Genomic DNA, 27,736 nt, shown 5'->3' with positions numbered 1-27,736 from the left:
AAATGTATATCTAGACTTCATTATACAGGTTGGTATGCATTTGTACTGCAGTTCATCTGATTCTGAAGTCTAGCGACGCATCTGAAGTGTCTGGTTTAGCAGTGTCAAATAGACGGGAGAAGTCACAACAACCTCTGCTAATGCATCTGTATGGCTCTGAAGGTGGATATGGCTCAATGGACAGAGTAGCGCGAGTGCAAAGCATTTGTGTTTTCACTCACAGACCGGTCTTGAGCTCTTAAACGCCCACCTCTGATCATTGCAGCACTGCGAGAACCAGTGAGAAGCACGTCACGAGATGCAGAAATCATTTGAATTTGGCACAGAATTCTACATGACCACCCTTGAATTTACTATAGTAACACTAACTGTACTTTAGAGAGAAATAGATTCTTAATACATATTATCATATCACTACTTCAGCTCTATTAAATTTGTCATATGCTACATTAGAGTGAGGGAATATAAATCATTTTTGTTACAACTTCTAAACGTTTATGTTTTGTATTTATTGTTTTTACATGTGTTTAGAGTAGGCCTACTGTTTGTAATTACAAAAATGGCATAATTTGTTATAGAAATCATGTTACATCAAACCACGATAGTGAAGACGATCCATGCTTCCATGTGCTTACTATGTTCTTGTTACAAATACCACTATTAAAGTAGTACATTTAAGTACATTTTCATAAGGGCACATACAAAATGTGTAAATGTTATTTATCTGTGAGTGGCTCAGTGGTTATGGTTCTGGGTTACTGACCAGAAGGTTGGTGGTTCAAGCCCCAGCACTGCCAAGATGTCACTATTGGGCCCTTAAGCATGGCCCTTGAACCTGTCTGCTCCAGGGGTGCCATATCATGGCTGACCCTGTGCTCTGACCCCAGCTTAGCTAGGATATGTGAAAAAAGTATTTCATTGTATATATGCAAATGTATAATGTGTGACAAAATAAAGGCTTCTCCTTCTAAATAAACAAAATAAAAATAGGCTAAAATATTTTGTTTGAGTGTAAGAAAATAAAACTGACTTTGTTTGCCTTCAGAAATTCCAAGATATGACTGGTTTGAATCAATAAGTACCTGCTTAAAGGAGTTCCAACTCAGTCACACTGTCACAGAGTAATTTATTCACATAAATTAGGTGTTAACTTTTTACATTTTATAGATGTTAAAGATAACCTTACTGTTGCTGATACCAGTAAATTTACATCTAGCTTACATCCAACTCAAAATCAGTGCTGTAATGTAGAATGAGCATTTCAGTGGGACAAAATATGCAATATTATTGGGGTTTTTTTCCACTTATTTTTGAAATATAATAACAATACCACTTTTATTAATAGTTTCTGTCTCCGCATTTTCATTTTAAAGGCCCCAGATATAGCCCTCCATTTGCTTAAATTTAAGAAACGCAAGGTTTGGTCTCACGCGTAGCGACGCGTAAGCTCCTTGGTTGAGCGTTTCAATTTCTCCCATTCATTTAAATAGAAGTGGCCCGTCTCTGCTAAACAATCTCTGCTGTGATTCGCTGGCTGGACTGACCATGACTGCGCAATCATAATGCAGACGCACGCTCTCCAGCCTACTTTCAAAATGACATGCAGTTTGAGAGTACCAATTAACGAGGCAAGTTGCGCATGGCCAAAGAGATCACAAAATACACTTTAAAAAAGTAGTCACCTGCAATTGTTACCGTAAGGAGTAATTTCTACCTGATCTAATCCTAATGTATTCAGGTTGATTCAGACATGTTCAGTAATCTTTTTGACTTGAATTAAACCAGTTAATACAGTCTGTTCTTTTATTGTATGATGAATTAATTAGCAATTTACTTGATTTAGCGACAACTCCAGTTCGCTCTTAAAACAATGTGAAAGATAACTGAAAAAAATGACTTGAAACTTACAACATGGTGTAAATGGTGAGGCGAACTGGGAGTCATTAACGCTCTGACTGACACAAGCTTTGGTCAAAATCTTCGCATCTGTGCCTAAATGACCCGGGTCAGAGTACTTAAACACTTTCAGACTCGGACCACGTCTTTCTTCTTTGATTTCGTTGTGCTGTTCTGCATGAACATTTCTTTGACCGGTGTGATCCTGGTCAAGAGGGAAAGGACGTTTCCTTATCGGAAGCTTAGAAACCCAGTCGGTCAATTTTCTTCCAGTGTCCATCAGATTGGTGGACTCCACGTTAGGGGTGTTAGGTCGGGTTTGACCAGGATCCTCAAGCGTTCTGTTTCCCCTGACAACCCCGTCGTTTTTCTGAGTCGATTGCGAAATAGACGAAGGTCCGAAACTGTCCCGTGGTTCAGGGGGAGAAAATCCTTGTCCACTGCTGTGCGCTGATTCCACCTGTCTTTGTGGGGTATGTCTACAACGGGATAGGTCACCCGTGGTCCCTCGTGCGCAGCTCCCACACTCTCTTGTTTTGTTGGTAAGGTCCAGCGGCACAGGCGGCACAGTGTGATTACTGCCGCTCATGGTCATTGTCCTCGGGTATATAGGTCCTTTTTCAGACGAATCCTTTTAACAAAATTTCCTCAATCTGACACATCTCGAAACACCTCTTGGTTTCCAAGTTGACAGTCATCTCATGTCGCCTGGATGGAACAATATCAATACTTACACATGCTTAGTTCAAAATAATTTAGCAAAGCTAACTGAAGAATTTTGGATAGTTGTCTTCAGGCTGATATTTTCCTGCATACAGCCCACTATAAAAGAAGTAATTTCTAAAGTTACAAAAAGCTACCATGTATAAGCGAATCCTCGAGCGTGCAATACGGATGCAGTAATGTAATAATACGAATAATTACATTTTAGGGTAATGACAATATGTCATGTGCAAGAGACATTGTTATCTTCCAAGACAGTACGGGACTGTGCTGCTTGCTATCTCGGTGACCCGTACTATCAATCTGAACTAGTCTCCCTCTCTCATTCACTCAAATTAGGAAGTAGGGGTTTCCCCTTTGTAGTTACCACCCATTGGAAACGATTAAATAGGCAGGTTTATTCACTTGTGAGATAGGTCTACTTTGCTTAGCTTTAAATGTTATCACAATTGAATTTTGGCACTTATTTGTAGGCTACTTATTTCTGCGTTGTAAGGTAGAATGCTATCGTATTAGTAGTCTGTTGAACTGGAATATGGAATCACTGAATAACTGGGTTTGTTTGGTTTCGGTTTTAGTTGTTCTTTTGCGCATTGCCTAGGCTACAATAGGCTACGTCTGGTCACTGAACGCATCTTTCAACGTTCTGTTTATCTCCATAGCGACTGAATGTGTCAGGCGGCGACGCGAGCGATGACCAGTTGAATAACAGGTGTGTAGTTTTGCTTTCCTTTCAGCAGTTCTAATCTCTATTTTGTGTGTGTGTATGTGTTCTCACTGGTGCCTGGTAGGAAGCGGGTTGGATCTCCGGCGGGGATCTCCCTTTGCATGTTGTCGAGAAACCTACCAGGCTCAACCTCCTGTCTTCATGTATTTCAGCAAATTTACAGAGGGTCAGCGGATCATTATTGCGACTGATGCAACTGATAAAGAACAGTATACCGTTGACAGACTAGTTGCAGTGTGACATATGTTAGATTTATGAGTCATACTCAATGACAACAAGAAATGACTGACTTTCACATGCTATACCAGCACATTATCTGGAAAGCACCTCCGTAGTTTGATCAGATCAATCTGATATCATTATTAAACAGCAGTTATTATCTAGTTTCAAGCTGGGTCGCTGTTCTTTTCTGCATATCGCGGCGCCGTTTTGTGACCCGTTCTGCATAACGCGGGGCCCATTTCAGCTTATCGCCTATTCGGCCCCGTTTCGCGGCCGTTCGATGACCAGTCCACCCCTGCCTTAGAGCATTGTTTTGTTGGTGCGACTAATTTAGTCAGGTTGATTCTGTAATGTTGAAGGGATAGTTCACCCAAAAAATAAAACATTCTCATCGTTTACTCACCCCCAAGCCATCCCAGATGCGTGTGACTTTCTTTCTTCTGCCGAACACAAACAAAGATTTTTAGAAGAATATTTCAGCTCTGTAGTTCCACACAATGCAAGTGAATGGCGACTAACCAGAACGTTGAAGCTCTAAAAAGCACATAAAGGCAGCATAAAAGTAATCCATATGACATCAGTAGTTTAAACCATGTCTTCTGAAGCAATATAATTGGTGTGGGTGAGAAACAGATCAATATTTAAGTACTTTTTTACTATAAATTCTCCTCCCTGCCCAGTTGGTGGCGATATGCATGAAGAATGAGAATTGCCAAAAACAAAGAAGAAGAATGTGAAAGTGAAAGTGGAGAGTTATAGTAAAAAAAGGACATAAATATTGATCTGTTACTCACCCACACCTATCATATCACTTTTGAAGACATGGAATTAACCACTGGAGTCGTATGGATTACTTTATAATTATAATTTTTAATAATAATTTTCTTTATTTATCACACATTATACATTTGCACATATACAGTGAAATTCTTTGTTTTCACATATCCCAGCTAGGCTGGGGTCAGAGTGCAGGGTCAGCCATGATATGGTGCCCCTGGAGCAGATAGGGTCAAGGGCCTTGCTCAAGGGCCCAACAGTGGCATCTTGGTGGTGCTGGGGCTTGAACCCCTGATCTTCTGATCAGTGACCCAGAGCCTTAACTGCTGAGCTACCACTGCCCCCCCACCTTTATGCTGCCTGTATGTGCTTTTTGGACCTTCAAAGTTTCATCAACCATTTACTTGCATTGTAAGACCTACAATGAGCTGAGATATTCGGCTTGGCTCGGCTTGGCTTTTTTTACTACAGCAACTCAACCAGGCCTCGCCCCCTTTATTTTTTGAACATGCCTTGGGCGGGAATTATTTAAATTAGAGACGTAGATGGATCCTGTGACGTAGATGTATCCTGGAAAAAAACTCAGGACTATAATGTAGTCCTTTTAGGGAGTTCAGAAACAGTGCTAAACTAATATAGACAATAACTCGCTTTGGAGTGGACTTTGCGCTTTGTAAATTTACAGACCTTTTTTATGCTCAAACAGCAACATTTCACACTAAAAGAAGTTGAAAATGTAAAAAAGCATACGATGACCCCTTTAAAAAAATCTTTGTCTTCAGCAGAAGAAAGAAAGTAATACACATCTGGGATGGCATGAGGGTAGTAAATGATGAGAGAATTATCATTTTTGTGTGAGCTATCCCTTTAAATAATATTTAAGACTTGAATAAAACCCGTTGAAGCACATGAAGCAAAATTTTCTATGTTTCACTGTATAAAAACTCTTATTGATATTCATAGTCAAGAAACCTTGCAGGAAAAAAGCCAGTGTTATTACATTGTATTAGATCATGTGTGAAATCAGTCTCTGAATTTGAACTCTTCTTCAGCTCCCTCTCTTTCTTTTACCTACACACCACAAGCCTTAGTTCCTCCACACACCAGGTGCCAGAGATACCTGGGCCAGTTTGGGACTTTCCTTCATCATTTAGATGTATGGGTGCTTAGCACAGCAAATGGAAAAAAGTGTTTAAAGTCCCTAAAACACCCTGAAGAGTTCATGGTAGGACTGCACTTGTCAGTTGGTGACATACAATACCATTCAAATGCTAATCCACAGCCTATTTTAATTCCCATTGGTCAACTGAAGATTTACTAGAAGATCTCAGGGCCTGCAAATGAACTGCTTAACATGAACTAAAACACAATTTAATATCAGGTTTGCTGCTGTATAATCACAGTATATTGACACTAAACTAAATAATAAAACTTGTAGCAAATGTGTACAAAGATGTACAGGGCTAATGGAGACTTTTTCTGAAAGTGTTTTCTTAACAGTTATGTGTAGTTTACAATTAAAAATGTATTAGCCTCAGGAGAAAAAAAGAAGGCTACTTTATTGTGTAAATCCAATTAAATCAACAAGAAAAAAATCCATGTATTCAGAAGCACAACTAAAAAGTGAATTCAAAAAGAGCTCCACACATATTTTCAAAATGCAGGTTTTGCATGTTTTGAGCTCTTCAGGTGACAAGGTTCATGACTGTGCAAGAAAGTCTCAACTTTAATGAATAAATGTGCAAGGCTGTAATATTGTGCTCATTGAAAATATTGCACTCACAGTGGTGTCAGTTGCCAGTTTCTTTTCCTGCCAAATTTTCTGTATTTTTGTCTATGTTTTTTTGTCTCTGAGTTTTTGACCTTTAACAGAGTGTATTGTTAAAGAGTGTAATGTGTATTGTTAAGCTGTCAATGCCAAATAAATTTCTTCTGGAGAAACAAGAAAATGTTTTGTCCCTTCCTTGTAGAAGATTCAGCTGTTTAATTAAAGAAGGGCCCAGACCTGCTGTCTGGAATTAGTTACTGAAATCAAAAATATCATTTGCCACCATATTTTGTAATTAGTTAAATCTGGTAGAGTAAGCTACTGCATATGTAGAAAGTATAACAGTTTTTAAATTTCATGGCCACACTTGGAGGAAAATAATAAAAATGCTCTCCTGTAAAATGTTTCATTGATTTGGGCCCTTATTCAATTTACCACTTCAATTTATTCATGCAAGTGTTTGTTGAAAATTTTGAACCTTGCAATTTATATTTCCTTTCTGTAATAAGTGATGTAGGCTACTGTACATGCCAATGGAGGATGAGGAATGGCAATATAGAGCCCCAAATCATCTGTTACACGTGGGTTCAGTCAGTAGACTAAGAACCTCTTGCACAATTTCCAAAAGCAAATTTTGTTGCTCATTGGCAAACGAACGCGATAAACAAATTAGGGTCACTAATATGTCTGGGGAAAGGGGTGTAGGTCAGCTTGTCACAGATAGTGAAACGCTGTGAAGGAGCGCCCTCTGCTGATGAGAGAATATTCACACTTTTGAACTATTCAATCTAAGTGCTGTGTGTAAATTGTAAATCTAAGTAAATTGTGTGCGGTCACGATTCTGATTCTGATTATTGAGCATTCAGGAAACATTCGCCAAACAAGCAAAAATAAAATAAAAGAAATGATCAAATAATGTTTTACCCATAGATATAATAATAATAATAATAATAATAATAAAGAATACAAAAAAATTAAATTAAATAAAACAAAAAATAAACAGCGCTAAAGGGAATATTTCCACTGGTCGTTTTCAGGGAAACAAATGCTATATCGGTGTTTGTCCATTAGAGGGCAAAAGAGCCAAATTTGTGTAAAAAGTGAGTAAATCCCAATAAAATATATTGTCAGCGAACGCTGGTTGTTATTAAGAGACTGATATAAGAGTCCATTACTTGGTTTTTGTTTGTATCTTTCTGAAAGGGTTTAGTATTTGATTTGCGTCATCGTAGTGGTTCAGATTTTTATCATTAGTTATTTCTTCTTTATTCTATAGGTATTCATTAGGCATTTACTATATGAATTACACATTTAAGAATTCAAATAGTTAAATATACATCAACTCGTGAATAGGCATGTCAATATGGTAAAGCTTAGTGCTAAATGTTAAATATTTTGTGTATTAGTCTAATATAGCCTAATTATTAGGCCAACTCTACAACAGTCACAGCACAGAACCTCTCACCCTCCTTCTATAGTCTTTTGTTATATAGTCAGGAAGTTGTTCACACATGGTCTGTCCAATACCCCAGATTTCAAACAGTGTCCCAACTGCACACAACCCATGCTGCAAGGCTCTCACACAAAGAAAACAAACCTGTTTGTCTGCCTTTAGCTACCCGGAAACTGATCAGAGAAAGAGAGAGAGAGGGAGAAAGAGAGGTGAATGTCTACAGCTGAGTTCCTGTCTTTAACCAACATAGTGTGAGTGCCTCTTCAAAATTTAGGACTCAGCATTTAAATACAGATACAGTCAGACAGACTGATAGAAGCCATTTGGATGGAAGAGATAATGGCTGAGGTAGAGCACTAAATGTCAGTAAGAATGGGTGGAGTGACAGTGAGACCGGGAGGCTGGTAGAACTGAGAGATTTTTTTTTAAACATTCTGTCACATGTCTGTCTTTGCCCTTCATCTTTTTAATAGAGACAAGGCAACAGATTTTTATGACTAGAACATTGGACTTTTTTTTTCTTTTGAGCAATAACCTGTTTTTTGAGGACATCTGAAACCAACCCAAATAATTTTTTGTAAGGGGTTGCACATTTGCTGCTTGGTAAGCGTGCTATTCTTTTCTGGTTCTGCTGGTGAAGAATGTATCTCTATTCTCTGTAAGTTGTGAAAACGTATCTACATCTCTCAGTGGCAATGATGACAAAAGTCTCTTATCACTTCTTGCCACTGGATCTGACTTGGGGACCTGCACATGGATAACATACACATTTTGTGGTGGTAAGATGACTGTTTACTTTGAAAAAAGACATGTTTAAAGTACTGTCTTATCCTCCTTATATCACCATCCATGATAACAGGACAAAGAGTTACCAGGGAAGTGGTTTTAGATAAATCACGCTACCTAAAAATAGATATCTCTTCTGAGAATAATGGAGATGCAAAGGAACCACTTGTTATTGTGTCTGACTGTTTGATAAGTTATAGCCTTTAAGACTTTCATATTTTCATGCCATCTCTAATTAAAACTAGCTGACTAGGTGATCATCATCAATGTGTACATACGTAGGACATCTGCATCACCCACACTTCTTTAATTGTGTGAAGGAAGTGAATGATATCAACACTATCTTAGACGACTGTTAATTCAGACCCTTCAGGCTGGCTAGCACTCCATGTGTGGCTCACTAGATGCTTGAGGCCAGTCTTTGCACTGACTAATGCTTCTATTTGAGCATCTATAATGGCAACGGCAAGAAGTTTGGGGACCAGTTCTCATTCTGAGTCCCAGTCCCCCACCAGCGCTGACCGTAAACTTCTGGATAAAGTTCTTAAGAGACTGGACAAACTGCATAAACTGTGCACCGATCCAAGTCTGGGTCTAAAAAATAGCCCACCATACCTTCCTGAGTTATTGTCAGAGACTGCAGTCCACCTAACAGAAGTATGGGCGCCCTACAGGGGAACCATGATGGCTGTGCCACGAGGGGACGAGGGAGAGTATCTTAGGGTCCATATCCGACACTTGCTGGACAAGATAGACAGAGCTGTACTGCTCTTCAAGGAGGGCAGGGAGAAGATGTTTGAAGAAACTTCAAGATGCAGGTAAGACAAACCCATGAGTTTGGGAGGTCAGATTTAGTCTGGTCAAAGTTGTGTACAGTATATGCATTCTTCTTTAGAAGATTCCAAATTCAAAAATCTCAAAGATGGGTCAAAACATCTTTCATTGAAGACCTTTAATATAGCATGATAATGCCTGTATAATGTGAATACATTTCATAGGTGATATTATACTGTATGTTATCTACTTTGCAATACTACAAGCAAACAGGTTCTACAACATGTCTGTAATGATCTTCATTCGTCCAGATCATTGTAAAATGTCAGGAAGAGACAGGCTAAGTTAATTCATTAGTTAAAGATATAGTGAGGAAAACATTGAATTCTGGTTAGTGCAACCCTAAAATGCTTATGTTAATTTAAATTAGGGTTAAGTACAGAGATTTATAATAAAAGAATTATAAACACTAATACCCAGTACAATGTGTAATAACTAATCCATGGAATATCAGACAATCAGAGAATCTTTTCTTCAATCATGTCTTTTCTAAGTGTGACATTAGACTACCGATTTTCTTTGAAAATATTCTTATTTTTGCTGCCCTTTTAAAGGCAACTGTAGGGTCAGCCAAGGGATACATTTGCAACCTGACACAACCACTGACTGTGGAATGCCCCATTAAATGCAAGGTCAGAACAACACTAAAAAGGTCAACAAGTTTCTTAAAATAGATTCAAGATCATTAAGAGTTTTCACCCCAAACACTTTTAACTATACTGTTGGGACAACGTTGATACAAGCAAACATTTTCAAGTAATGCTTCTTTAATGCTGGGCTTACAGTATCACTACTATTTCTCATATTGAACCTATGAGTGTTGTAAGTCTATTTTCAAGTTAAACACACTGTGAGGCTGAGGTGGACACACGAAAATTATTAAAATTCATTTAGATTAATCAGGAGTTTTAATTCAGTCATCAGTTAAAATTACTTTGCAAAAAATCTTGTCTGTCCACCAAATGTACCTCCACACAGAAGCAAGTTGCTTTAGCAAGAAAGTGTCTGGCAATATAATGTTAATATAAATGAATAGGTCTCTATTTAAACATAATAAATGGATAAAGGTAGCCTTAAGCGTATAAAGGGACGGCAATATACAATGTCTGGAGAATTTGCATCAGTTTTACGTAGGAAAGTTCCAAATCAAGTAAATGTACTACCACCTTACCAACAACCTGACTGCAAACAAAGTGGCTTACTTTAAATCTCAGTAAACCAAAGATAGAAATTGCTATTTAGTCTTCATTGTGAGTTCCCTGGTCTGCTGTGACTACTAATGATCAGTGTGTGTGTAGTGTGCCATTATCATGGAAATGGTGGAAACTTACCTTTAGCAATGGAAGCCAGCATCTTCATTTTATGTTGCCAGCATAGCAGTGGACACCAAAAGCAGCTCTTTTCAGTCCTGGATTACTTGGTGACCTATGTGAAATAAAACATAACCAAAGAAAAAGCACTTTTTTACAGAGGTGTAAAGTAATTGAGTAAAAATACTTAAGTATTATTTTTGGGGGGATTTTCACTTTACTCAAGTGCAATTTAAACAGAATACTTGTACTTTTACTTAATTACATTTCAAAAGGAAAAAATAGTAAATTTTATTCCTTACAATTTGATTTAAACTTGAAAAGTACTCACTACATTTTTGCAGATAATTTTCTTTCATCTTACTGGACTGAAGCTGCCTTTTCACTGCATCTGACAAACGACAGACCAGAGGTCAGTCATTTCAAATGGAGTGTCGCACGGCAGCTGTGTGGAGTTCTGACCATATGCAGAGGTGGAATTTCAGAACTGATTTGAGTGTTGGATACACTGAAATATTTGTGCGACTAGACTGTATGTGACCACCCGACTGAATGTGATGTATTCATTCAAAACTATGAGCAGGAAGTGTGAAACACTGACGGTTTTTGTCATAAACTTTATTCTACGCCTGCTACTTCTACGGATTGCACAGTTTTGTGCAAAAAATGATCATTCACATTGCAAATATGTATATAAAATAGGGGTGTATGGTTCACTCATCTCACGATTTGGTTCACGATACTGATCTCACGGTTCGGTTCATTTCACGATTCTTTAAACTAAGCCTGAATCAAGAAAAGTTAAGATTGAAATTTGTATTATTATTATTTTATAGACATATGCAAAACAGTTGGTTTCCTTAAAAATGTAGCTAAAAGTATTGTTCTTAAAAGTGCTAAACTATCCATCAGATATGTACTTTTTTAGTACTTAAGTACAATTTAAAGTAAACACTTTCACTCAAGTATATTTTTGGCTAGATACTTGGACTTTTAATTGAGTAAAATTTTCACTCAGTATCCATACTTTCACTTAAGTATAATTTCTGAGTTCTTTTTACACCCCTGCTTTTTAACAACTAAGTAGTTCTTCCCAAATGTATCCTCAAAGGTACTAAGTTGAGTGGTGTCCCAACCTAATAAATGTATTTTAATAATAAACCAATGATCTGTGATTTGCTTTCCAGCTGATCAGAAGTTTATTCAAAGTTTCTCAACGCATGCACCTCACAACTGGACATTAAGTGTTACGAAACTTTGAGGGAAGATCTGAGGAAAAAAACATGCGTAATGGTCATTAAGCAGTTGCAGTATGTCTGCATGCATACTTTAAATACACACACATGTTGCCCTCGTTTCTATATGTTTAATAAAGTTCATAAAGAGTATCTATACAGTAGTTCACACCCAATTCCTCAAAGTTCTCATTTTTAAAATAGAATATCTCACTGTTTGTAACAAAGTAAATCAGGGTATACTGTTTATCCTGTGGCTAATTCATTTAATTCACCCACTACTAGAGAAAACCAAATCACCACACAAACCTAATACAGTACATGTGGGTAAACTCAGCTCATTTCACCTGATTTGTGACTACAAGGCAGAAATGAAACCATATCAACATAGTTAGTGGACAGGACAGTGCACATGTGTGGTAGAAAATTTACGAATGCAGTTAAAGGAAACTTCAGGCCTACAGAAGCAGTGTGCTTTCTGCTAACAGCACAGATAAAAGGTAGAAAAAAGGAGGGGTGTGTGACATGTGACAGAAGTGGCCTTCAGAGAGAGTGAGAAAAGTAGATTATAAGTGATTGACAGAGTGGAAAGATTCGGTTGCAAACATGCCACACAGTTGGTCAGTTTAGCACTCAGAGAAATTATGCTTCTCAACACACTAACTCACAATACCCACAACAGAACCAGCACATGGGAATGTGAGTTATGAGAAGGGTAATGGTTTAAACATTTTGCCTAAAATGTTAATAGTCATCTTTATTAAAATGATTGAATCACAATGTTCAAGCAGTGCATGTCTTAAAACATCTCTTACTACAGCATTCTGATCAAATTGATACACTGAAACATTACAGTATACAGTATATTACATCTGCCTTTAGAGTTTGAACTGCTCTGTTTTCATTTCTATTCATTGGTTTTGTGCTTGGCTATACTTTCAAATAAACACAGTGACCCCAAGTATTTAGACACTTTTGGACACTTAAAAATGTTTACATTTCATTGCATAGATAACACAAAACCAAACCAAGTGATATCTGCAAACAAATGATGGTGGAACTTTTTAAAAAAAAATTTTTTTTTAAAGTACTTTTAACTAAATAGTCTCAAATGTATGACTGTCTTTTTTTTCAGCAGAACACAAACAAAGATTTTTGGAAGAATATTTCAGACTTGTAGGTCCATAAAATGCAAGTGAATGGATGCCAAATTTTTGAAGCTCCAAAAAGCACATACAGCCGTCATAAAAGTAATCCATACAACTCCAGTGGATTAATTAATGTCTTCTGAAGCGAAATGCTAGATGTGTGAAAGAAATAGACCACTATTTAAAATGTTTTTTTCTAAAACTTTTCCCTTCTGGCCAGCTCGTTTACTAGGGAGAGATTCAAACTCCATCTCGCATGACGTAAGCATGTAAGCCTCCTCCACATCGGAATTCATACGCAGATACCTTATTAGCAGCTGTTCCTATGGACCACAATACTGTTTCCACACAAAAGCAGTTTATGCAGTGGTCTCAGCAAGGTGCTCAGCATCTCTGAGGCATCTCCTCCATTCACTTGCATTTAAATGATTCAAACTGCTCTCCTTGTTCACCGTTCCAAGATGGCGCCGCAGTTGATGTGTCCAAACCAGCCGAACGAGGCATCTGAGTATGATTAACTATGATCCTCTTTTGTAAACAACATTGCGCTTTGTTTTTTTATTTATTTATTTTATATTTTATGCGTCGGGCTACGTGACCTCGACCCTCATGATTTTTTAGTAAAAAAAGTTATAAATATTGATCTGTTTCTTACAACTAGTGTTTCATTAATTAATCCACTGGAGTCATATGGTCTACTTTTATGATGGTTACATATGCTTTTTGGAGCTTAAAGAATTTGGCACCCATTCACTTGCATTGTATGGACCTACAGAGCTGAGATGTTCTTCAAAAAATCTTCATTTGTGTTCTGCAGAAGAAAATCATACACATCTGGTATGGCATGAGGGTGAGTAAATTATGAGAGAATTGTCATTTTTGGGTGAACTATTCTTTTAAAGGGCACTGTTGTGAGAGGGGATGCCACTTGAAAGCTGAAAGCTCGCGAAAATGCGAAAATTAATCTTTCCTCGAAGGGCCCATCCACAAGATGAAGGGTACATTCAATAATGCTGTGTTCCCTTCAAAGTACCCACTTCAAGGTCTCTGCACTTCGGTGTGAGTAGGGCATAGGGAGAATCACTTGCGATTAGAATCCACCCCTGATCTGCTGTAGCACATGCTGTTAAAGGCACCTCCACTTAATTTTCTTTAATAGGCCCATGATTTACAAAGAAATCTCATAATGACACATTATTACTGTTATTGTGAGATTATTACGAGATTTTCATTTAGTTTAATTTAACTATTTTAATTTTGTTTTTTAAATTTCGCCCTTTTTCTGGATGACCAGAAGGGCACCTTTAGATTTGTGAACGTAAGATGCAGGGGCTCACACCCCTGCTGCCCCCCTTTTGTGAATGTCACTGGAACTGACAAAATAATAACTCCCTTTTCACTGTACATTTTGCCATTGCAGTCTTTAGGAACAATTATGATTTCAAGCTTGAATAAACTTCCTAGTGCTTGCGCAGAGTGCTCGATAGCGCTATAGGAATTGATATCAAGCTTGAAATCATGATCGGCATGAAGATTTTTGATGTTAAGATTTATAGGTAAAATGGTATTTTGGTCTGTTCTCAACCAAAACCAACTGGATCGCTTCAGAAGACATGGATTAAACCACTGGAGTCTTATAGATTACTTCTATGCCACCTTTACATGCTTTTTGGAGCTTCAAAGTTTTGGTCACAATTCACTTGCATTGTATGGAACTACAGAGCTGATATATTATTCTAAAAATCTTTATTCATGTTCTGCAGAAGAAAGAAAGTGATCCACATCTGGCATGAAATGAGGGTGAATAAATGATGGAAGACTTTCCATTTTGGGGGGAAATATTCCTTTAAGGTCATTTTTAGTGGATGTATTAAGTTCACACAAGTGCCTTAGCAGACTAACCACAGCTGTAGTTCATCACATATTTGGACATGTTCCACTAACATCTGACAACCATAAAGTTTCCAAATACTTTTTGTCTTAACTTCAAACAATATGTCTATTATTTCTAATTTGAGTAAATTTATGTGAAATCTTCTGCTAAAAAAGTGTTCTTGTGTTAAATGTATTTAAAATAAATGATAATTGGCTATTTTATCATATAAAGCAAAGACATTCGTGGATTTTGCCACAAGTGTGGCTGAAGTGACAAAATACATTTTTGGGGTCCACTATATACATGTAATTATATTCTCTTCATTTGGAAGAGCATCTCTCTTATAATGAGATTTGTTGGTGCAAAGATGAGAGGTGCTGATTTGTGCCATGCTGTAGAGGATGCTGATGTTACCATGGCAACTTGGTCAATTACTAATGGAAAATTTCTTTCAACCCAACCACAAAGACTCAGGACAGGAAGCATCAAAGTGCAACTTCCTGTCTCTAGTAGTTAGATAGTATTGTGCTTTGCGGGTATGCCAATCTTTCATTTTATCATGCTTGTATTTTTGCAAGTGTAAGAATATATTGTGTATGCACAATTAAATATGATAAAATATCACACATCCAGAAACAGTCAAGTACTGTATGTGCATATATGCAAAAATCAGCAAATAAGCATCACAGTACTCCTGTACATTTGCCCAATATTTGTTTAATATTTGTGCTCATGAAAAAAATGAAAAATCTCATATTTTAGTTTGCTCTGTCTTTCAGGAGAAATCTTACAAAGCTGTCACTTCTGTTCAGCCACATGTTGTATGAACTGCAAACTATGTTTCCTGGGGGACGCTTTCAGGGCGATACCTATATGGTTACAAAGACAGAGGCCAAAGATTTCTGGAGGAAAGCCTTTGGACACAAGTATGAAAAAAAATAATACATAAATGTAACTTAGTGTTTAGAATTATTAACCCCCCCCCCCTCTCTCTCTCTTTGTCAGGTGTATAGTGCAGTGGAACATTTTTAAACAGCAGTTGAGGAGGGTTCATTACTTTGAAGAGGGAATGGAGGCTATGGCTTTGAAGTCCACAATTGATCTCACTTGTAACGATCACATATCCATATTTGAGTTTGATATTTTCACAAGACTTTTTCAGGTATCCTTAGTTTAGGGGATTAATGCTCTGATCATATATATATAGTATATATAATATGCTTTGGTTGCTCACGTGAGAAATGCTACTTGAGTTTGCAATTTTGTTCCTTTTACATGTTATGATCACCTAAAAAATAACACAACATAATTTTCCTCCTTTAGCCCTGGTCAACTTTGTTACGGAATTGGAATCAGCTAGCAGTAACTCACCCTGGATACATGGCATTTCTCACCTACGACCAGGTGAGGGTCCGACTAGAGCACTACAGACATCGTCCTGGCAGGTAAGACACCCAGCAGAGTATAGTTGAACCACAATGAGATGTGGGGTCTGCAAAAATAAATACTGCAAATATTGAAAGTCCAGTGGTTAAATTTGGGCAATCTAGAGAAGGTTTAAGGCCGTCTTGAAACGAATTCAGACACAGGGTTGGAGACATTGAATTTAATCACTATAGTTAATATACCTCAACTCTACTGAAATTATTTATAGTAAAGTCATGAACTTTAGACTTACTGGTTGGTTTAAATCTGAAATCTTATTGGTTGTTTGTGTGTGTCCATAGCTACATTTTCCGTCTCAGTTGCACACAAATGGGTCAATGGGCAATTGGTCATGTGGCCAATGATGGCAGCATTGTGCAAACTATTCCCCAGAATAGACCTCTCTTCCAAGCACTCATTCAAGGTTTCATGGAGGGCTGGTGAGTTCACAACTTCACATTATCTAGAGCAGTAAAAACAGTGGCCCCAAAAAGTGTTTTAACATTTAAGCCTCACTTACAAATGAATTAATATCTTTGCTTCATATAATAAAATACCAAACCAATTGGCATTTACTTTTAAAGAAAGTTAGCACCAGCACATGTTTCAAGCAAACATTTTATAAAAGATGTATTTAGGCTTTACATGGTTTTAAATTATGAAATGATAAATGTACTGTTCGAAACAAAAATATTAATATTAATTATTTAGACACTTTCTTTATTTGGACACTTTCTTGTTGTCAAATGTTAGAGGAATATGTCCAAAGTTAATGTGATGAACTACACCTGTGGTTGCTCTGCTAGAACACCTTTGTCAACCTGCGAGTAACTGACATCCATGAGATAACCTTGAGACCGTCTGGCTAAAAGTCCATCCATCCATTTTCTCCTGCTTATCTGGGTCCGGGTCGTGGGGGGCAGCAGTCTGAGCAGGGATACCCAGACCTCCCTCTCTCCAGCCACTTCAGCCAGCTCTCCCAGGAGGATACCGAGGCGTTCCCAGGCCAGCCTAGAGATATAATCTCTGCAGTTTGTCCTAGGTCTGCCCCAGGGTCTCCTCCCTGATGGACATGCCTGGAACACCTCTACAGGGAGGCGTCCGGGGGCATCCTAGAAAGATGTTCGAACTATCTCAAATGGCTCCTTTCAATGCGGAGGAGCAGTGGCTGTACTTTAAGCCCTTCCCGAATGTCCGAGCTCCTTACCTTATCTCTAAGGCTGAGAACAGAAACCCTACGAAGTAAAATAATTTCCGCCACTTGTATCCGCGATCTCATCCTTTATCTCACTACCCAAAGCTTGTGACCATAGGTGAGGGTAGAAACGTAGATTGACTGATAAATCGATAGCCTTTCCTTCAGTATCAGCTCTCTCTTCACCATGACTGACCAGTACAATGCCCGCATAACTGCTGATGCTGCATCAGTCCATCTGTCGATCTCACACTCCATTCTCCCATCACTAGTGAGTAAGACCAGAGATACTTAAACTCTTCCACTTAGGGCAGCCACTCATCTGCAACCTGAAGAGGGCACTCTACCCTTTTCCAGCAGAGGACCATGGATTCGGACTGGGAGGTGCAGATCCTCATTCCTGCCGCTTCACACTCAGCTGCAAACCATCCCAATAAACACTGGAGGACACTACCAGATGAAGCCAACAGGACCACATTGTCTGCAAAAAGCAGGGATACAATCCTGAGGTCACCCAACTGGACCCCCTCTGCCCCTTGGCTGTGCCTATAAATTCTGTCCATAAAAGTTATGAACAGAACTGCTGACAATGGGCAACACTGGTGGCGTCCAACATTCACTGGGAACAAGTTTGACTTACTGCCGTACTGCAAAACAAACTCTTGCTCCAGTCATCAAGGAGCATATGGCTCATAGCAGCGAGCCCGATTCCCCATACTCCCAAATCTCCCCACACAGAATTCCTCTTGGGACATGGCCGTATGCCTTTTCCAAATCCACAAAACACAAGTAGACTGGTTTGGCAAACTCCCATGATCCCTCCAGTATTCTCGAGAGGGTAAAAAGTTGGTCCAGTGTACCATGCCCAGGACGGAATCTGCATTGTTCCTCCTGAATCCAAGATAAAACTACCAGCCAAACCCTCCTTTCCAGCACCCGAGCATAGGCTTTCCCAGGGAGGCTGAGGAGTGTGATCCCCCTAAAGTTGGAATACATCCTCCTGTCCCCTTTCTTAAAAATGGGGACCACCACCCCAGTTTGCCAATCCAAGGGTGCCGTACCCCCCTCCACGCAATGTTGAAAAGGTGTGTCAACCAAGACAGCCCAACAACATCCAGAGCCTTCAGATAATCTGAGTAAATCTTATCCACCCTCAGAGCCCTGCTACTGAGGAGTTTATTGACTACCTCAGTGACCTCAGCAACCATGATGGGCAAGTCCTCCTCAGAGTTCTCTAACTCTGCTTCCTCCCCAGAAGGGCAGGGTTCAGGAGGTGCTCGAAGTGTTCTTTCCACTGCCCAACTATATCCCCAGTTGAGGTCAGCAGCTCCCCCCCATCACCACAGGGGCAGAGAACTGCTTCCCCCCCGAGTCGGCTGACAGTTTGCCAGAACCTCTTTGAGGCCAACTAGAAGTCTCTTTCCATTGCATCTCCAAACTCTTTTTGCTTCAGCAACTACCAGAGCAGCGTACTGCTTGGCCCGCCAGTACCGTCAGCTGCTTTTAGGAGTTCCACAAGCTAACCAAGCTTGTAAGGCCTCCTTCTTCAGCTTAACCACTCCCTTTCCCACTGGTGTCTACCACTGGGTTCGGGGCTTGCCGCCACAACAGGCCCCGACAAACTTGTGGCCGTAGCTCAGTGCAGCCACCTCAGCAATGGAGGCCCAAAACATGGTCCATTTGGACTCAATATCCCCAGCCTCACTCGGCCTGCAAGAGAAGTTCTTCCGGAGGTGTGAGTTGAAGATTTCCCAGACAGGGGCTTCTGCCAAAGTTCCCAGCAAACCCTCACTACATTTGGGCTTCCCAGGTCTGCTTGACATCTTCCCCCACCATCTGATCAAACTCACCACCAGGTAGTGATCAGTTGACAGCTCAGCTCCTCTCTTCACCTGAGTGTCCAAGATATATGGTCGCAGATCCGATGATCGATCATCGACCTGTGGCCTAGGGTGTCCTTATGGGCACCCTTATGCTCAAACATGATGTTCATTATGGCAAACTGTGATTAGCACAGATGTCCAAAAACAAAACACCACTCTGGTTCAGATTGGACGGGCCGTTCCTCCCAATCACACCCTTCCAGGTTTCACTGCCATTGCCCACATGGGTGTTAAAGTCCCCCTGAAGAACAACGTAGTCTCCAACCGGAGTGCCTTCCAACACCCTACCCAAGGACTCCAAGAAGGATGGATACTCTGAACTGGTGTTTGGCGCATAAGCACAAACAACAGTCACAGTCCAACCTCCAATATGGAGCCTAATGGAGGCGACTCGCTCATTCACCAGGGTGAACCCCAATGTAGAAACGCCAAGCCATGGGGCTATAAGAAAGCCCACACCTGCCTGACGCCTCCCCCCTGGGGCAACTCCAGAGTAAGAAAGAGTCCAGCCCCTCTCCAGGAGTTTGGTTCCATAGCCCAAGCTGTGTGTGGAGGTAAGCCTGACTATAAATTGCTGGTATTTTGCCATCTCCCACACCAGCTCAGGCTCCTTTCCCACCAGTGAGGTTACGTTCCATGTTCCAAGAGCCAGCTTCGGTAGCCTAGGATCGGTCCGCCAAGGTCCCTGCCATTGACTGCCGCCCGATCCACACTGCACCCTTATGTCTCCTGCTGCAGGTGGTGGGTCCACGGCTGGACGGTCCCATGTTGCCTCATGGGTGAAGGCGCGAACATCAGAAGCTCGTTAACGAGCTCCCTCCCCAGGCCTGGCTCCAGGACGGGGTCCTGGTTTCCCTATTCTGGGCGAGGTTTCTGGTTCCTTGTTTTTGTAACTCATAGGGTCCTTTGAATCATTCTTAGTCTGTCCTCTCACCCAGGACCAATTTGCCTTGGGAGACCCTATCAGGGGCAATTACCTCAGACAATATAGCTTCTGGGCTCATTGAGGCACCCAAACCCCTCTACCACAGTAAGGTGGTGATTCACAGATGGGTGACTTAAAGTCGTTACAAACAAATATTAAGTCTAAAATAGCAAAGATGTTTCTGAGGTAAAATCCTTTTAAGGCAAGTCAGGTCACTTAGTGACCATATTTGTAAAGTTCGAACAGCCTGTGGGATGCTATTTTCTTTGGATACAAATAGAGCTCCTATCTACTTGAATTGGGAATCGCCAAAATCTCTGAAATGATTGGTCAAGATTGCGAGCAAACACGATATTCCAAATCAGCAATAAAATTTCACGAGTGCATCATATATTGTGCTTCTTTAGCTAAGATCAGTCTAAAAAATTAGATTTTTCATTGTTGATCCTGCTAATGTGCATGCATGTTCTCGATTAAACCTGATTGGCATTGTCTCTATCAAAAAGGCAGTTGATTGTCTCTTTTCACTGTAAGGCAGGACTTCCATTCCTAAAGCCATCATATTCTGCCTTACAATTTCTCCCATTCATAAATGCAGTACCAGTGACCTGTCTCATTCTATAGAGTCTCTGAAAAGGTCTAGTACCATTTGTTTCCAATGCCACTTGGTTTGATATTTTGTATTCATAGGCATAATTTACTTTTGCCATGGTTGATTATGTCCCCACCACTTGAAATAGCTCACGACAGAGCTGTATACAACACAGAATAATACAGAAGAAACATCTACAATTGTTGAGCAAGTGCTTTCATTTTGTTTGTGTATGTTATAATGAATGGTGATTCTATGCTGGATGCCCTTAAAGTGAACATTTTACCACTATTAGACCAATAAGTCATATTTAATATGGATTTATCCACTGCCCGAAATATTCCTGAGACTGACAATGGCAAGTATTGGGATAGTTATTAAATATGTAAGTTCTAATTTTGAATACTTATATTTGAAGCTACTTGTACCCTGATGGGCGTGATGTAAACCCTGACCTTACCAACATGTGCCATCCAGCTCACAAGGGTCGAGTCAAAGTTACAGAGGTAACCATTCATTGTCACCAAAAAGAACATTTAAGAGATTCTGTAGGGTGTACTAATGTCTGATTTGCATGTTTCTTTGTTGTGTGCCACCTGGACGTCATGCTCTCTTCCTCTTTTGTTTAATGTTTCTCTCCAGGAGCAGTATGAGTTGTACTGTGAGATTGGCAGCACTTTTCAGCTGTGCAAAATCTGCACAGAACGAGACAAGAACACTCGCATTCAGCCGTGTGGGCATCTGTTGTGTCAGCCCTGCCTGACTGGTTGGCAGGTATATTGTTGTTCTAATTGTGCTCAAACCATTAGGTCTATCTCCCATTCACATGCACATTCACTGACGCAAGCAATTCTCTGCAGATGCAAGCAGTTCTCTTGCTGTACAATACATGATTACACATACAGATTGCATGTTTTGCCTTGTACTTGATCAGACATAATAAACAATAATTATTTGATAATTATAAAAAATTTACATAACCTAAAATTCCTCAGTCATTCAGACTGCGGTGACTCAGTATTGTGTGAAATTAAGTGTTTGTCACAGCGCAATGCAACAAGACCTAACATTTGGGCTGTAGTTTCCTGTCTGTGTTTGATCAAGCTTGTGTGTATGAGTGACTGATTTTCCACTGCTCTCAAGTTCACAATCACACTTGATTGCATAGTGAGATAACATTAACCTTAGAGAATGAAAGTGACATAATGCATTTCTGCAGCTCTAATGTTAATCTTACACAACATTTTACAAATAAACATACAAATATTAGCACAACTCATACTGATAAGCTGTCAAGCCATAAGCTAATCTTTCTTGAGGTGTGATGTGTGGTGTAAGGATGCCCTCTTAAGGTGGGAATGAAGAAATATAGTCAATAATTTTTAGCCTTACTAACCCTGTGCAGTAGATATTGCATTCATGTATATTTATGTGAATTATGCATGACTCCCTCTGTCACACAGAAGTCAGATGGACACACATGCCCCTACTGCCGGTGTGACATCAGAGGCACTGAGTCCATCCTCATTGAGCCCTTCCAGCCAGCGAGAGACAGTAGGGAAAGCCGGAGGGAGGAAGAGGAGGAAGAAGAAGAGGATGATCATGAGGATGTAGAGCTGGTGATGAAACAACTGGCTTGTATGAAAAAGGTGAGAGTGTGTAGTTGTGGCTTCAGGAAACCTTTGCTTGTGAATACTTAAACCCATTCTTAATGGTTTCTACTGACTACTCCATTATTTCATTGACAATTTCAGTGAGATTTTGGTGTTATGTGTTTACAAAAACTTTTAATCACTTACTAAGTGCATGTTAATATATTAAATTGTATAGATAGCAAAATATCAAACCAGTTAGAATCTTAAGATCCTAGACCTTTTCTCAAAACTAACTTTACATCACTGCCATTTTTGCATTTACTTTTAACCAACTGTTCTCAATGTCAATTTCAGTATATAAACTACAGTATTTATGTTATATATTTGAAGTCAGTTCCCCTGAAGTTCACACAGGTGTCCTAGCAGAGTAACCACAGGTTTTGTTCATCACAAGAGCCTATATATCCTTTATTATTAGCAGTGTCTATTCTAATGTTTGACTGTAACACCAGTTGGTTTTTTAAGCTTCTTTACTAAGAAACTATCTGCTTAGAAAATCAATGCAAAGGTAAGAGTAAGGTTATTAGATTAAGAGACTGGTGTTAAAGTGATTCTTTAATCCATTCCCACTATGGAATGAATTAGATGCAATATTTAATTTGACACAAATGAAAACAAGGGTGTAAAGGATTCATTGTCAGATCAATAGGTTGTTGTACTGTAATAATTCTAGGTGGGGCACATTAACACACAGGCTTATACGGGCTGAAGCCCAGGGGCCTACAGCTCCCATGGGCCCAGCGGGAGGAGCGTGTTTAAACGGTTCCATCGGGAGATGAGGTTGTTGACATTGCGACAGTGCACAAACGTTAAAGGCGTCCATGTAGTGCTTTGTTCAGTGCACAGCAGTTACCCCTGTTTGCCACAGGGGTTTGCCAGACCTCTGATTTTTGTAAGGAAAGACTGTACACATATCTTTGACATACATGTTTTCATTTGCATCAAATTAAATATGGTTTCTACCCTGACTATGGTCTATAGTGCTTTAATAATCTCACACTCTCTCTTCCTTTACTATTACAGATATCACTGGAGGAGTACCAAGTTCCCAAATCCAGCCTATCACCTCCTCCTCTTCCTCCAAAACACAGCATACTCTCCCCCTGTCCCTCTCCCAGACCACACTCCAAATCTGGCTCCGGCACAAAGACCATGGCTCAGTCTAGCTTTGTGGGTCTTTCTGTTTGTCTACCTATTTAAGGCCCCTTCACACTTCAGTTGAAATCGAAGAACGAACATCATGCACAACAAAATCTGGCCAAAAAGAAGGTGTTTTTTGGTTCGTTTCGGTGGTTCATAACAGCTTGTAAGGGCTAACTTACAGAAAAACTTCTGACTGGCTGCTAAACACCTAATTGGTCCATGTCATCAATAGGTGTGACCTGGAGCTCCACCTACTTTGAGGCTGACAGATAATTCCTGTTCAGTCAGTTAAGATCAGTCAACATAAACAAACTGGCGTGCAGAATTATTAGCAAACTGGTCCTTACCTACATCTGTATGATCATTCGCGTTGAGACATTTTCCAGTAACGTGTCACGTGATTTTTTTGTATAATTAGTCTGCAAAAGGAATCAAATCTACTCAAATACTCTAAATTGCTATTGTATGATATGCTGCTTCACTCATGTGCCATCTGTAGCCAAAAGCCATTCACACATCTGCCCAAAAATAGATAAATAAGATATACCGGTACCCATTATCATTCATTTGTCTGTATTCTGCCCAGTAACATTCTTTTATACACCCGTCTTTGCAGTAGTATCAGTGTCATAAATTACAATAACAGTGTAATAGGTGCATATTATCACCGCATATTAGCGGGCTAGCGCATTAGCGGCATGAATGTAAAAGGTAAACATGACAATTCACACATTATCTACTGCATACTGTATATACTACTTTAAATAATCATCAAGTGGTTAAAACAGCTTATTTTACTGATCTCGTGTGAATTCTAGAATAAGGCATGAAGTCATCGATAATACATTTTAATATTCATATTAGTTTAGCCATAAAGGTCATATTAGTTGATATTGAGTGTGCTGGGGCCTTAATATATTTTTTATTTTTTTTATTTTAAATTTAGCTACATTGTGTTATTGTGGTTGGTAACCTAATTATTTAAACTTTTAAAACATGTGAAATGATTTTCCCATACCACTTTGTTATGTGCATGGTCCTCAGTGGTTGATGTCTAAATAATAATAAAAAATAAAAAAAGACTGATTATCACAGGAAAGTTTTGCTTCGGCTCTGTGGCGTGGGAGATGCGGCAGGTCGATGCACGTTGCTTGGTGCCCCCACTCAATGAGGGACTACTCTGGTCATGTAATTTTTAACCCAATGGCTCGTTTTGTTTGAACTGTTTGGTCAGACATGTGCAAATTCACATTTTCACTTCGAACTATACGTTTGACTCCTGTATCGTTGTGTTGTGCTTGTAATCTTGCCTTGCTTTGTGTATGCTGTATTGTTTGATTGTTTTGTTTTGTTTTAATGTATTTATGTTTGTTGTTGCTTGTAAAGCACTTTGAGTTTGGGAAAAGCATTATATAAATTACATTTATTATTATTATTATTATTATTATTATTATTGTTTGTTATGTCAAGAGAATTCTTACCTGCTATGTCTGAATATAACTGTATTCAGAACAAGTCATTTTGTTCTCTCCCCAGAAAGCCACACACAGATCCTGGTCAGAAAACCTGCCAAGTCAAACTAAAGCCTCCTCAGATAGGTATGATGTGATCTGACTAAGCATTATTTCACAAATATAGAGAGGCAAGATTCAGCTGACCATTATTTTAAATATTATGCTTTTCAGTGTTTATATTGTCTTTGCCCTACTAGTTATATGTTTATGATGTATTAAGAAAAAGTATGCAAAAACAAATTTAGTTTACAAGTGCTGTCTCTGTTATTCTCTCACTCCCCCCATTTCACCTTGCCACCACAAGTGAGGAACTCAGCGAACACACCCATCCTTCCACTTCTCCTTCTGGCAGACACAGTGAGTTTCATAACTAACTTTTTCATACTAAACTAGGGACTGGCACCCTGTATACTTATTATGACTGTAATAATTTATTTTTAACTCATTACCTGGATCAATTTACAATTCATTAATCAATTTTATTAGCCCAAGGAAAGTAACACATTCTCTCAACACCTAAGCTAAGCACCTTTTGTTGTTGTTGTACTGACATCTAGAGACAGATCTTAAAAAGGACACAAGTGAATATAAGCCAAGTTTAATGAAGCATCATTCTCATCTCTCTTAGGGTGGGTGGCCTGGGAAAGGCCTTCAGAGACTGTAAAAAAGAGCAGGAGAGAGAAAAGAAGGGAGAAGGAAGAAGAAGAGTGTGAGAGTGAGGTGGTGGATTCAGCTCTTCTCTTAGGAAGACATTATCATGGGGAGAAAGAGAGAAACACTTCATCCTGACAGGAGAAATTTCTGCTCATACTTCAGAGGGTGTGATATACTGTATATTGGCAAGACAAACAGTTGTGCTATCAGCAAGTCTCGACAATCAAACTTATTCAAATTACTCATTAATCACCAAATTCTGAACAAATATGTATATATGAATGTTATTGCAGTTCAAGTGACCTCTGCACCAACAAAGCAGAAAACAAACATCTTACTGCTCTTGAATACTGACTCGCTGAAATTTTACATTTTAACACATTTTAAATTCTACCTCATACAACTAAATGTAAAAGCACTGTCTTTTGGTAGTCTGCACATGAATAAACTTTTTTCTATGACAACAAAAACTTTTTTACTTTTATACCTTTCAAGACAGACAGACAGACAGACAGACAGACAGGTAGGAAGGTAGATAGACAGACAGACAGACAGACAGACAGACAGACAGACAGACAGATAGATAGATAGATAGATAGATAGATATTTTATTCCATGAGAACAATTGACCAATTATGGGAGGTTTTTAAGAAAAAGTGAGTAGTATTAGGCTATTCATGTGATCTCAATATGATGTCCTCCAAGGAGGTGACCCGCTCCATCTAGAATAAAACAGGTTTAGTAGAATGCTGATATTACCGTAGTTTCAATTCATTTGAGTGTACATATTTTGTCGCTATGCCGGTGAGATGATTTGGTTTGTTTTGTTTGTCTGCGTGCTTTCTGATTCCTTCGTGTGGCTTTGGGTGCCACGTGATTGATGTGAGTGGTGTTTTCATGAGAATGCTCGTTCATGCCGCTTTTTAATTGATCAGTGGCACCTGTGTCTCATCTCCTCTCCCTTATTCAGTCTCCCTCATGTATGCTGTTTGTTACCAGACTATTTTGTGAGTTTGCTCAGTGTGTCTTGCCTCCTGCTGGTCCTGTTTTGTTCTTTAGTGTTTTTTCTCAGTCATTATTCCCTCTGCCTGTTGGATTTATTCGGATCACGTTCTGCAACCATCTACCCATTCCTCATCAATCTCCTCATCTCCTCCGCCCAGGTGTCCAATCTCTTCAGCGGCCCTGTGCTTGCTCTCTCCACTCTGGTGCCACTGCAACCTGTCAGTTCCTCATCACACTGTCTGGACTACTCCTTCGCTGATCATTTCCTGCCTGGACTGTTTACTCTGGTTTTTTATTGTTCTTTTCAATAAATTACATTGACTGTTTATCCTGCTCTTGGGTCCTTTCTTCTGTTTCATGACAATTTCATTCATGTTTAGGTTTAGGTTAGGGTTAGAGTTAATTTTTTAGTGAGGAGGAAATTATTGAGTGCACCTTTAAGATGTGTATAGGCTTGAAAAATTGTGAATCTTTGCTCTAAATACCACAAGTACCTTTTTTCAATTACTCTTGACACACAGTTTTAAGTTTTAAGATCTGTAAACCTGAATTTCAAGCCATACAACTTCATGCATTACTGAGATTATTTCACTCTGTTTCTATATGTGCTATAGTCTGAGCACAAAATAATTAAAACTAACCTTGTTTTATGTCAGCATTTGAAAGATAGCTATGATTGCCAGTTAAACAAATTTAGGTATTTTGGTTTATCATATTGAGATAAAATCTGGAATTCTTTTTTTATTATCATTTTTGATGGTCCACTTCATGATAACATCTCTCTTAAAACACTATAAATTACTCTTTTAGAAAAAAATATTTCCCTTTAATATCAAAGTTTAATTATTTTGTTCTGGTACATGTAATGTTGGTTTTATTTACTAGTTCCATGTTCATATAATGTATAAATACTATATAGACAGGAGATAGACAGGTGGTTTACAGTCTGCATTGGAAAAGCTTAATACTGGACAACATAAGTATTTAATT

General features: G+C 39.1%; 2 protein-coding genes across 7 annotated transcripts in view; one reads left to right on the top strand and one right to left on the bottom strand.

The window, feature by feature from the left end:
- Positions 1-12,407, bottom strand: part of LOC127452868 (B-cell lymphoma 3 protein homolog) — a 32,521-nt gene extending 20,114 nt beyond the window's left edge. The window contains exons 1-2 of one of the 3 annotated variants that reach the window (XM_051718684.1): positions 10,828-12,407; positions 10,518-10,611 (exon numbers count right to left, since the gene is read on the bottom strand). In XM_051718684.1, the coding sequence (XP_051574644.1) occupies positions 10,518-10,545 (28 nt within the window). In that variant the 5' untranslated portion in view covers positions 10,546-10,611; positions 10,828-12,407. Of the gene's footprint in view, positions 1-1,908; positions 2,903-10,517; positions 10,612-10,827 lie in introns of those variants that run through there. The other 2 variants (XM_051718683.1, XM_051718682.1) reach the window with 2 other exon arrangements.
- Positions 3,008-27,072, top strand: LOC127452870 (E3 ubiquitin-protein ligase CBL-like). Of its 4 annotated transcripts, none has more exons than XM_051718693.1 (13): positions 3,008-3,175; positions 3,282-3,331; positions 15,535-15,681; positions 15,761-15,917; positions 16,079-16,200; positions 16,483-16,620; positions 21,194-21,281; positions 21,418-21,549; positions 22,239-22,424; positions 23,454-23,600; positions 25,110-25,171; positions 25,392-25,445; positions 26,905-27,072. In XM_051718693.1, exons 1-13 carry the CDS (start codon positions 3,155-3,157, stop codon positions 27,065-27,067), a joined length of 1,467 nt encoding a protein of 488 aa, XP_051574653.1. In that variant the 5' UTR covers positions 3,008-3,154; the 3' UTR covers positions 27,068-27,072. The 4 variants fall into 4 exon arrangements, with proteins under 4 accessions (XP_051574653.1, XP_051574650.1, XP_051574652.1 ...); XM_051718692.1 differs by lacking the exons at positions 3,008-3,175; positions 3,282-3,331 and adding exons at positions 7,658-9,170; positions 25,716-25,906 and having other exon boundaries at positions 25,392-25,444; XM_051718690.1 differs by lacking the exons at positions 3,008-3,175; positions 3,282-3,331 and adding an exon at positions 7,655-9,170.
- The last annotated feature ends 664 nt before the right edge of the window (positions 27,073-27,736 follow it).

Source organism: Myxocyprinus asiaticus, chromosome 15 (genome assembly GCF_019703515.2).
Source record: "Myxocyprinus asiaticus isolate MX2 ecotype Aquarium Trade chromosome 15, UBuf_Myxa_2, whole genome shotgun sequence".
In the NCBI taxonomy this organism is placed as follows: Eukaryota; Metazoa; Chordata; class Actinopteri; order Cypriniformes; family Catostomidae; genus Myxocyprinus; species Myxocyprinus asiaticus.
Note: the sequence above shows the minus strand (reverse complement) of the source record. Positions and strands in the feature narration are given on the sequence as shown.

Excerpts from the sequence above, each read along its gene's own strand:
- LOC127452870 (XM_051718690.1), top strand. The coding sequence starts at position 8,809 with ATGGCAACGGCAAGAAGTTTGGGGACCAGTTCTCATTCTGAGTCCCAG. Across the intron at positions 9,171-15,534 it reads GAAGAAACTTCAAGATGCAG|GAGAAATCTTACAAAGCTGT; the intron begins GTAAGACAAACC and ends TCTGTCTTTCAG. Across the intron at positions 16,201-16,482 it reads TACAGACATCGTCCTGGCAG|CTACATTTTCCGTCTCAGTT; the intron begins GTAAGACACCCA and ends GTGTGTCCATAG.